This window comes from Mastigoproctus giganteus, chromosome 10, assembly GCF_048544385.1.
Source record: "Mastigoproctus giganteus isolate SK-2022 chromosome 10, ASM4854438v1, whole genome shotgun sequence".
Classification (NCBI taxonomy): Eukaryota; Metazoa; Arthropoda; class Arachnida; order Uropygi; family Thelyphonidae; genus Mastigoproctus; species Mastigoproctus giganteus.
This window is the reverse complement of record NC_143584.1, coordinates 206,826,830-206,839,483: the sequence shown is the minus strand read 5'-3', so window position 1 is coordinate 206,839,483 and position 12,654 is coordinate 206,826,830. Positions and strand designations below refer to the sequence as shown.

Sequence of the window (12,654 nt, the reverse complement as noted above, 5' to 3'; positions counted from 1 at the left end):
TATTAATTAGCCCCTACTCAAATCAGAAATACTCTCCACAAATCAACTCATAATAAATTGAAATTTCAACCTTCAATTTCATACATATTATAAAAACCTTTCCCAACATTAAACAATTCTCAGTTATCTATTATACCCTCTCCTTCCAGCAAGCATTTATATGAGGAGCTTCACTCCAAATTATAGGCTACGTCCGTCTTAAATACATTACACTTTTATACATATATTCCTTACTTAAATATACACATTTTTCTCCTAAAGTCCTCTCCTTAATAAATTAAGTACACCTATTTCGGTAAACTCTCTAGCACTTACGTGTTTGGCCTGGAACTTTCCTCTCTGCTCGGCTTCCTTTCATATCGGTCATTCAGGTACTGGAATGCGGGGGCGCTCATTTGGGGATCTCGGTGATTATGGTGTTTCCCTACCGGGTACTGCACGGCTGGAATCAATCAGTGTCGCATACTCTTTTTCGGTCAGCATTTTTTCTTCCGTGGATAGAGGGGTTTTCGAGTAGGTCAATGGTTCGACCACTCATTCGACTGGCTTTGCCTATATAATTCTCAGGGTGTGATTCTTCCTTCTTCCTCACTACGGCTTCCATGTTTACAGGTGAACATTCCTACGGGCTGTCGGGATATGCAGAATTTCTATCACTGCTTCCATCTATCTCAGGTCTGCAGCTATCACCCAAATTAGACTACTGCTCTGCTTAGTATCGTTCTCCAACTCCTTCAATTCATTCTCCAGACCGCTCCGTGAACTTCTTCAGCCTCCTCCGAAAACTTCTTCCGAATGCCTCGAAAACTTTTCCAGAAATCCCCGAAAACTTCTTCCGAATGCCACGAAACTTTTCCAGAATCTCCCTCTCAAAATTCCCTCTACTTTCTTCCTGGCCAATAGGAGATCTGCACATCCTTTTTCCTGTGCTCTCATTTGTCTCCTCTCCTCTTCCGTGGGCGGGTCTTCTTTACTCTTTGTGTCCCAACTTCCGAGGACCTCAAACATACGAGAACAATCCAGAAAGAGAGGCGGAAGTTCAGGTCAACTGAGAAGCGTCACAGCTCCTCCCGTGACCTCACGCGCGCACACCTGGTGACGTCGCCTACCTCTAATAGCGTTTCCCCATGAAATCTTTAAGAGGGCCAGCTTAAGCACTCTTGGCCCTTACTATGGTGCATCTGCTTCTGTCTTAATGGGGATTTGTCATGGTATATTACTTTCACTGACTCGTCAAAGAACTTCCAAACAAACAAGCTACAACTAAACGGGGAGTGACTGGAAGGTATTTTTGAATTCCAGTGCTACTTAACTCATGTTGTTTTTACCAGAAAACCACTATTCGTATTACAGTTAAATTCTCATAATATTTAACCATTTTTATTAATTAATGTAAGGACGGGTCCTTACAAAGCACTTTACATTTGTCAATGTTAAACTTAATTTGCCACCTCTCAGCCCATCTGTTCAACTTTTCTAGATCTTGTTGCAGCAGCGTACTTTCATTAGTGTCCTTAACAACCCTGCCAGCCTTCATATCGTCTGCAAACTTGGACATTAAGCTTGCAATACCATCATCAATTTCATTTATAAATACAGAAAACAACAATGGACCCAACACTAAACCCTGAGGGACTCCACTAATAACATCAGTCCACGATGAGCAGTGTCCATTGATTACAACTCTGTCTTTTCCCACTCAACCATCCCTTTATCCATAGCAGCAATTTGCCTCCAATGCCACACTGCTCCAATTTGTTCAGCAGTCTTCCATGTGCAATAGTATCAAAAGCCTTTCTAAGATCCAAATATATGATATCAAAGTTATTCCCTGCATCCAGTTTCTTTGTGACCACATCAGAGTACCCAAACAAATTGATCAGGCAAGACTTTCCCTTAACAAAACCATGCTGTGCCCCAGCTATAACTGAAGTCTTGTCTAGATGATCCTGCAGTGCTTCTTTAACCAGTGCCTCCATTAATTTTCCTGGAACAGAAGTTAAACTAACAGGTCTATAATTACTTGTGTCGCCCTTTGATCCTCCTTTGTGAATTGGGGTCACATTTGCACATCTCCACTCCATGGGTACCTCCCCTGAGTCCAAAGAAGCTCTCATAATTATGGCTAAGGGCTTGCTTACTTCCTTTGCTGCCTCCTTTAATAATATAACTGGATAGATCCCATCCACCCCGGGTGCCTTTTTTATGTTTATCTTCAACAATTTCTCCTCCACTTTCCTCTCAGTTATTACAAAATCATCTAGCTCACTGCCGGAGTTTAACTCACTTCTGGCATTCCCCTCCCTGAATAACTCCTCATGGGTGAATATGGATGCAAAATACTTGTTTAGTTTGTTAGCCACCTGAGCAGGATCATCAACAGTTGAACCATCAATATCCAGTGGACCAATCTGATTCATCCCTTTCCTTCTAGAGTTTACATAGGTAAAGAACTCTTTGTTGTTTTTCTTCGCATTCTTTGCCAAAGATTTCTCATAATCTGCCTAATCTCCTGTGTGACATGGTTACAGACCAGCTTGTATCTCTCATAGACTTCCATGTCACCCATAAATTTATGTATTCCATGCATTTTTCTTCTCTGCCATGTGTCTCATTAGTTCATCTGACATCCATTTAAGCCTAAACCTCAAACAATATTTCTTAGTTGGTATGTAAAGCCTAGTAGCTTCCAAGAGAAATTCTTTGAATGCTTCCCATTTTGAATTTGCTGTTGGTAACATCATCAGTTGGTCCCACCATACAGAATTTAAATACTGTCTCAGACCACCATAGTTGCTTTTACGAAAGCAAAAACCGTTCCCTTTACCCCCGATGGTAGTTACCACTTTGAGTAAATCCCACTTCAGCACACTGTGATCACTGCCACCCACCTAGTGGTTACTTTTTCTGCAGATTCTTAATGCATGAAGAATCGCTACTGATAATCAGATCAAGAATATTACTCCCTCTAGTTGCCTCCCAAACATGCTGATGTAGAAAATAATCATCCAATAAATCCACAAAAGCCTTGCTAGTGTGTGAGTGACCACAAATTCCAGTCAATATCTAGGAAATTAAAATCTCCCATTATAAAACACTCTGATTTACTGGCCCAATCTATTTCTCTGTACAGTTGTTTATTATACTCATCAGAGTCATTAGGCGTATAACACACTCCTATTCTCAATTTTGCTTTCTCAGTGCTTAGGTCACACCAAACTGACTCAACTCTGCATTGTCCAGCCATGTTGACTGGTTGTACTTCCTTGGATTTTGTGTTTCTTAACTAATAGCATAACCCCTTCTCCCTTCCTATCCTGTATATCCTTTCTGTACACATTGTACTCCCCAAATTCCAGTTCTGCACTTATGTCTGTGTGACACCATATCTCTGATATCCCAACAATACCTGCCTTTGATGTCTTGACTAGCACTTCAAGCTCATCGAATTTATTAACTATACTCCTAGCATTGGTGTACATGCACCTGTTTCTACTCTTGGTTACCCTAACACAGCCCATGTATTTACTTGTTCCACTATGACTCCCAGCAGTCCTGGAAATTACCATTGCCTTGCTGTTGGCTGCTGCTCAATTGCATTTCAATAGAAGTAGTGCAAGAATCCCTTTTACCTCTGCCAGTGGCTACTGTTAATCTATTAGTCCTTGTATTCCCTGAAGTTAGCAGTTTTCCGACCCACCTAACACTGCCTCGATAGCATCAGCAAATATTCTTGCACCCTTTCTATTTAATTGTATCCCATCCCTGTAGAAGCAGTCTCTCCTGTTAACAAGTAATACATAAAGAAAAGAACAAAGGGGGGAGTGTAATGAAGGTATTGTGGGTGGAGCAATATATATAAAAGCCAATTATAAAGAAATTTAATGGTGCCCTTGACAGCACCAGTGTCCGAATTGTGTGAAATATCATCAAATTGGAAACGTGCACTGTCGACAATATATGACCAGTTAAACTTAAAAATAATAAATTAAAATAGACTGACCATTATGCCGCATCTCGACAGAGGACCGCAATGCCGATAATGATCAGTTAATCACTGAATTTTGAGCTGTATCATATATATATATATATATATATATATAGATATATTTACACACACACACAAACAGTGTTTTGCTGAATCTCATTGTCAGGTGGTTTTGTGATCAGCAATCAAAGGGGTTATCTTTATAGACTCGATACTATAAAGTTTACTTGCACCCTGTGGGTAACATTACTGCAGGTAATGGATTAGTGGATAACGCACGTTTATAGATATGTAATATTGAAAAAAAAATATTTTTTAAAATTAAATTATTTTAAGTTAAAATAAAATTTGATGAATAAACAAAATTATATTGTCAGATTGGTAGGGATTGACATAGGTTGTGGTGCAGTTAAGAAATTCTTTTTTCTGTCTTTAGCCAGCACTGATATTTCATAAAATGCCCATTTGTGGGCCTCTGTCCAGATATGGAAAGCCAGATGTGAATTTGTTACCTTGCCTTTTTCAGCATCCTTGTGGAGTGCTGCTGTGTGTTTCTGGAAGTAATCCTTCAGGTTAACTACCGCTGTCTTTTATTGTTCAATGAGGTCTATCAGGCCCCTTGCTCCTTCTTCCCAGGCAATTGTCAGTCTCTCCAAGGCAGCTCTCAGGTGTTGTTGGCGCCTCTTGGTCATCATTGTTCTTGTCTTTCTCATGATATTCTCCAGCTCGGTGTTAGTCCAGTCTATGACTCCAAAGGAGTATGATAGCACTGGGACTGCATAGGTGTTTATGGCTTTAACTGTGTTCCCTCTGTTCAGCTTTGCTTTCAGCAGGCTTCTGAGTCTCTAATGGTATTTTTCGGTAAGGCAGGTTTTAATTTCCTTATGCTGTAACTGCTGAGCCTGCATCATCCCCAAGTATTTGTAAGCCTCTCCCTCTGCCATGGCTTCGATCTCTTTACCACTCTGCAGCTGGTAGTTTTGGTTGACTAATTTTCCCTGACACAACCCATGGGTCTTGCATTTGCCTAGACCAAATTCCATCCTAATATCCTTGCTGAATTCTTTGGTGATCTGAAGTAGTTACTGAAGGTGCTTCTCGATTCCTGCGTAAAGCTTGATATCATCCATATACACCAGGTGGGTGAGTGTGTACAGGTTCTTCCTTCCTTCTTTGAGGTTATATCCATACTTGCTACTGTTGAGCATGGTAGATACAGATTAAATGCTAGACAAAACCACATTGGGCTCAGAGCATCTCCCTGAAAGATTCCTCTCGTGATTGGGATTGGCCTGGTTGTGATGTTTTCGACCTTAATGGTGGTACTCCATTTTGCCATTGTTTCTCCTAGGAAATTTTTCACTATCGGATTGACTTTGTAGATTTTCAGCGCCTCTATTAGCCAGCTATGAGGCATGGAGTCGAAGGCCTTGCGGTAATCGATGTAGGCTGTGTACATGTTGCAGCGCTTCTTGTATGCGTGCTCCATAACTGCAGCATCTATGGTTAATTGCTCCTGCATCCTTTTTACTGTTTGGCCATTAGGTTCTGGCTCTCCAAGTGGTCTGTTATCTTCCTGGTTATGCAGCTGGTCAGGATCTTGTTCATTGTTGGGAGGCAGGTGATTGGCCTGTATTTCGCCGGGTTTCTTGTATCTTCATCTTTAAGCTTCAGATATGTGATTCCTTGAGTGAGAAACTTCGGGATTGTCTCTGTGTGCCTTATCATTTGGATGAACTGCTCTGCCAGGTGCTTGTGTGTGCAAGTGAGCTTCTTGTACCAGTAGTTGTGGACGTTATCTGTTCCTGGAGTTTGCCTTTGTGAGTTCTTGATCATCTGTTTTACTTCTTCCCGAATCTCCCATCCTCTCATTTCTTGTATGTCCTTAGTTTTCTTATGTTCTAGTTCTATCCAGGTGGCTCGGCTGTTATGTTTTACTTTCCTGCTCCATATGTTTCCCTGAGAAATCCTCAGTCGTCTTCTTCTCGGGTGGTCTGTTCCCTTGTTTCCCATCTTCTCTGAGATTCCTGTAGAAACCTCTTTGGTCCTCATCGAAGATTCGGTTATTTATTTTCCTCTTGGAGCTCTCTTTGTATCGGCGTAGTCTCTTGCTGAGTGCAAGGAGGTTCTGCTTCAATGTGTCCAAGTACTCTCCTATTCTCTGATTTTTTTGTCTCATGTTTGCTGTGGATGCTGTCTCTCTTGAGGATGCCCTTCACTTTTCCAATTAATTTCTTACTCCTATTGCCCCATTGGTACTGGGTCAATTGGCCTATCTTGACTCTTAATTCTATCTTCTGCTGAAGTCTTCTTTCCCAAGCTGGTGGTTCCTTCTATTTTCGGTTCTTCTTCTTCTGCTGGTCTCTCGCTTCTCTTCCATTAATCCTCGTGGCTGCTACCGCAGCACAATACACGGCTGTGTGGATGGCCTCCAGTGTTGCACCATTGGTGTCGAGGTAATGCTGTATTATGTGCTGATTCAGGTGGTCTGTGACTCTCCACAAGGTTCTATTCGGTATCACATGAATTTTTGTGGGGTCCATTCCTTCGAATTCTGTTAGAGCCTTCTTCCACTCATCCTCTATTCTGGATATCATAACCTCATCTGTTTCCACTTCAGCTGCTGCGGGGTGTATTTCCTCTTGCTCTTCTTGCTTCTGGTTCGGCAGTGGTATGTTCTTCCTTCTCTGGTTCCATATTCTTTATCCTTTGTAGTTGATCCCTCACGTCCTGCTTGATTTTTTTCCAAGATTGCAGGGGCTATTAGGTTCTTCGTGACGATGGTCCTTCTCTGGTCCGCTATTCGGTGACCTGAATATCCGGGAATTGTTCCAGCCACTTGGTATGTAGTGGCGCCTCCGTAGCCAGGTGGGAAGGAGCAGCAGTGCATAGCACACGCTTCTTCATTAGACTACAGTATTACTTAAATTTCTCAATAGAATAAAATATTTAAACTTGTTTCATATATCTGTGCAACACTTTATTATCCTCTTTTTTTTTTAATGTTAGTGCTTTTATTACATTTCAGGAAATAAAGAATCGAATTGTAAAGGAGTATGAAGAAAATAAACGTAATTCTAAATATCAAGAAGATAAACGTAGATTCCAATACCTTCATGATAAATTATCCCATATCAAGAAATTGGTGATTGATTTTGACCAGGCCCAAGCACGTCTTCAGACCTGCAGGTCTTAGCAATTGTTAGTTTTTGATAACTTGCTCATTACGATACAAACGATACTGGATTGATGTATTATTCTCTCATCATTCTGTAGGCATTTGTGGTTGTTAACTATTTAGGGAAATTTCTGCTGTCACACAGAAAATGGTATATTTTCTTGGGGTAAAAAAAAAAAGCAAAAAAAAACAAAAAAAAAAACAAAAAAAAAAACTGACGAGGCATTGTAAGTCAACTTTGCATTTAATTTCCCTGTGATGAAAAATCATAGTCTTTTAGACTTTGTTGCTTATTTAAAAGGGTTTAATGGCTGTATTGTTGGAGACAGCTGCATAACGGTGCTAAAGGATTTCACTGAGCTGGGATGTGAAGGAATATTTTCCAAGTTGTCCGTAATATAACAGTGGAAACTATTACCAATGCTGCACTGCCTTTAAGAATTAAAGCATAAAATGAAAAAGGAGCAAATGCATTTATAAGCATTGAGCTATGCATTTTGACTAATTCCACACACACAGATACACACACACAAAAACATGCATTGCATGTACATAAATGTGCATACAGTGATTGTACAGTAATTTTTCCCTTTTCTCCTTGAAGCTTATGGCATGTGGGTAAAATGTAAATAAAATTGGTATATTACACTGCATACATAAGGGGAGAAAACCTTTAGATTCTGTTTATTGTACAGAATAATTTGAAAATGCATGTATTTGGTATTATATCCTTATACAGTTATCCCCAAAAATGGGGAAAATAAAAAAAAAAATTTTTAAATAATAATAATAATAATAAAAATTGGTTTGCGTGTTAAAATGAAATCTCGCCAAGACTTTCAATTATTTGAAATAAGCCTCTTTATAAATTTTGGCATGCATTATTTTCTCAAATAAGTGGTCCACTATAGAAAGTACTTTATGCTTTTTCTTTTTTATATCTTTTTTTTTTTTTTTAACTGCACATAATTTAGTTTTCATTCGTTACATAAATACTGTTGTACAATTTTGAACTGGAGAACTGAGTTTTAAAAGTTATGTATATTGAATGAATTAAGCATGTGCCAACTTATGTTTCAGATGATTAAACTTAGTCTAAGTTTAATAAATTTAAATTATTTTAGAAATCAGAACAAATTATAGTTCCTTCTTTCCTAGGTAGAAAAGGTGGCATTATTTTCAGGGATAATATCATTTGTAAAAGTAAAAGATATAATTGTAGTAAGTAGAATGTATAGCAGACATTTTGTAATATTATTCAGCTTTTGTTTTGCCATGTTAAATTTTACTTCCTTTTAAAATATAGTCCTTTGATGCTGTCTTCTTCTTACCCTGTTATAAAAATGCTTCTCTATTTATGCATTGATCTTTAAAAAGTACAAAATAGGTGAAAATAATATGCTTTCTTGAACCTATTTTGTAATTTATAAGTGCACTAAAAAGAAGTCCCAGAAGTAATTAGTACTCAATTACTTCTAACAGAAGTGAAATTTTATAACACTTATTTTATTAACAAGTTTTGGGATTTTTCCCCCCTCTGAGGAGTTTGGTTAGTGACAGTTCTTTTCCAAAATGAAAAAGAAAAAAAAAAAAAAAGGGGGTTAAGCATTATTAAATTTATTTTTAAACTGTTTGTATAGCAAACCTTCTCGTGGTGGAATTTGAAGTTACAGTGCAGATGTATACAACTGAAAATAAAACTACTTCCTGCATAAATTATTCAGACATGTTTCTTACAGAAGTAAATCATTATATAAAACACTGGTTGGCTTCACTTGTTAACCAGTCTGAAATATGATTAATATTTTAAAGGAATGTCCGTATTTAACCAACTACAGAGAAATATATATTACTGTGATCTATTCCTGTGAAGACAAAATTTACCCTAATATCTGTAATGTATATGATTTCACTTTTTTATATCAGATTATTTCTATAAAGTACATGATGCATAATTTTTAAATATCTGGTCTGTTGAGTATGAGATAAAATGCATTTATGCCTACTCAAAATATTGGAATCAGCCTTTTAATTTTGAAACAGAAAATTCTGTAATATGTACTCATAGGCATACGCAGCGATAAAGGATACATTGTGGTCATGAGGGTTGCATGGTTTTTTGCTCGTGGACTTTTTTAGTGAGCCCTTTCCCACTAACCAGGTAACTTAGCTATAAATGGGGGAAGTACCTCTCCCATTCATAGGAATCTTGTTCCTTTTCAAGGTTGCAAATGAATTGGTTAATGATGGAATTGGGATTAGTTTCCAATGAATGGCAGTGTCAATACACCATATTTTGTTTGTAGTGACCTCAAAGTTGGTTAAATGGCATCAATTTTATTGTATTTCATATTGTGACCACCTTCACAATGAATTGTCATGATATTGCACTACCTCGAATAAGTAATGCTTCACCAATGGAGAAGACTAATGTTGTATATTCTCGGTGGATACCACCACCCGGACGGCACTGTTTCAAAGCTTGTTGGCCTTTCATCGGTAGGCTGGTAGCCACCTGGTGTTGCAGTGATGACAATCCAGTTATGAAGTATAACTCCACAATAAGAGATGACTAATGGTTGCATTAGGATAAACTAAGGTGGATTGCATAATGCATGAGACTACGTATTGAAAATTCACTAATGAACAGTCAGTGTCAATACACCATATTTTGTTCATAGTGACATAACTGGATTGTCATAATTGCAAAACCAGGGTACCTGGTTTTGCAATTTCACCCACCGATGAAAAGCCAACAAGTTTTGAAATGGTGCCGTCTGGGTGGTGGTATCTGCCAAGAATAATCAATATTAGTCTTCTCTATTGGTGAAGCATTACTTATTCGAGGTAGTGTAATATCATGACAACTCGTTGTGAAGGTAGTCACAATATGAGATACAATTAAATCAGTGCCATTCTAACTACCTTTGAGGTCACTATGAAAAAAATGTGCTATATTGACACTGACTATTCATTTTTAGTCAATTTTCAATTCGTAGTCTCATGCATTATGCAAACAGTCCACTAAAAACCTCATGTTTTAGTGGATAAAAAGTGTTTACAGACTTATTAAATTTAGATTCACTATAACCAAAACACAAGATTTGAGAGTGAAAAAATCTTCTGATCCGAAGTCTGTTTTTATATTAAAATAGATTTTTTGTAGAAGTTTAACAATTTTAGCTTGTTTCAGAAGTTTGCCTAGCTCTTAATGAATCGGGATACCTCAAGTAATATTCAACTTTGAAGTGCCACGCGCATGGTTGAAGGTGCACTACTGCAACCCTCCACATTTTGGCAACAAACATTGGTATTAGCAGCAGCGACTAGCTGACCTGTGCTCCAGGAACAAGTCCATATGTTAAAAATAGGGGTGTTACAGTTGCTAACCTGCTGAATACCTGTGTTCAGCGGGTTAGCAACTGAACACAGATTTATTTGTATTATCCATAGATTTAACAAATCAGAAATTTAGAAGTGTGACAGATAAGTGACCTTTGCCTTGCTAATGGGCAACTGGTAGCCCACAGACATCATATTGGGTACCCCCTGTGATCTAGTTCTTCCTTGAATTTATTCAAACTACCCACCTCTACAGCACCAGAAGGAAGTTTGCTCTAACAATCAGCTACCTGCTGGCTGAAGACAATTTACCCTGCAACACACATCTACCTTGCAACCATGATTCCTTCATTTTAATTTATGCACCTTCATGTATAAACACCTCAGTCAGATCTCCTCGCAGGTGCCTAGTCTCTAAATGCTGCAATTTGCAGAATTGAAGCTTTTCCTGGTAAGCACACCCTTCTGTCGCCCTCACTAATCTTTGTTTCTCATCTCTGCACCAGTTCCAACAGATCCACATCCTTTTGCAAATGAGACTTCCAGTCCTGTATGCAGTACTCAAGATGTAGTCTAACTATTGCTTATACAGTGGAATAATCACCTTATTTCTGCTGGGAAAATTCTTTTATATCATTGTCAAATCTTGTGAGTTGTCCTGGCAGCTTGTCTGCACTACTCAGAGAATATAACTTTTCTTTAATGCATGAAAATTGATCAAAGCATCAGAAAATCTAAGTCCAGATTCTACTAGCCATGCCACTACAAACTGAAATGAATGCCCTAAAACTATCTATTAAAAGTAATACGATGCACCAACAACACAAAACCTTTTTCTTTAAATTTTCTCTATAACTGTTAATGATAGCTGAGTGCATTTGTTGAATAGCTGAGTGCACTCGGAGGCATGCCAGCAGAACTGTACCAAATCTAGGCATGTCTGTGCTACTGGTGATCCCTTCCACTGTATTAGAGCTGTGCAAACACTTCTGGTGGTAAATATTTGTCTGGAAAATGGGATGGTGTGAGTTACGATCAGTTATATCCACCCTATGTATAGCCTTACAATGCTGACACTTGGGTAAAAATTCCCACCCATCTCTGGGTGAGATACTTCAAAATATTGGAAATGGATCAGAAGTTCCTACTAGGAATCTGAACACCTGTTCTGTATAATCTGTGACATCAGGAAATTAGCAGATAGCTAAATGATGAATTATGAGTTTTTTTTTTTTTTTTTTTTTATATATCTAAAATAAATATCAAATCACTTCTTTTTGCTTTCTCCCCTCCTCCCCCTTCCATCTTGGAAGCCAGTGTGACTATCACACCAGCATTATAAAATGAATTTTTTAATTATTATATAAAACTTAAAATTATTATATAAAATCATATACAGTAAACTCTTACTAATCCGGATCGAAATATGAAAAATTCAGTTCGCAGTTGTACTTTTAAAGAAACAGGATTTAGGTAGGCAGATAAGTCACTGTGACTGTACAAAGAGAGAGACGGAACATACATTACATTGTCTTGTGTGTTGTTCAGTATCATTGTTGACTCTGAGTCAGGCAGATGTTATTGCTTATATCGCTTCATTTGCATACTTTATATATATATATGTACATAAGTTAACATATCTTATATAATTATGGGTACTAAAGAATTTAAAATGGAATAAAAAGAAAACAGGTTACTTTAACTATTTAATTTTTAATTTAAGAAGCTCAAAGTGATAGAACAACTTAAATGGTGCTCCCAGAAAAAAATTGCTGAAGAATTTGGTATTGGCCAACAGACTGTGTCAGATATTAAAAAACGAAATGAATCCATAAAGGCAGTTGCTTTAAAATTCGATGTGGGGAGTTTAATAAAGAAGTTTATCAAATAGACAGGCATTAAAAAAGCAAAAAGAAGTGTTGCTGGAAGAAGCTGTATTTAAGTGATATTCACAGCAACGATCAAGTGGCATTGGCATGCAGTACTAATGCCACCTAATAAATGTATAAAAAGACAATACTGTACATTTATTCATTGATAGATGGATAAATGTATTGTCTTTTTTATAGTTTTAACTTTTTTAGGGCTATCTTTTGCTTCACTAATCTGGATGACCCCCCCCCCCTGATTAGCGAGTGTTTACTGT

At 37.9% G+C, this 12,654-nt stretch overlaps 1 protein-coding gene across 1 annotated transcript in view; it reads left to right on the top strand.

Annotated features, from left to right (window-relative positions):
- Su(Tpl) (Suppressor of Triplolethal) overlaps positions 1-7,358 on the top strand; it is a 136,740-nt gene extending 129,382 nt beyond the window's left edge. The window contains exon 13 of the mRNA XM_090382379.1: positions 7,017-7,358. Coding sequence (XP_090238505.1) covers positions 7,017-7,184 — 168 coding nt within the window. The 3' untranslated portion in view covers positions 7,185-7,358. The remainder of the gene's footprint in view (positions 1-7,016) is intronic.
- Positions 7,359-12,654: the final 5,296 nt, after the last annotated feature.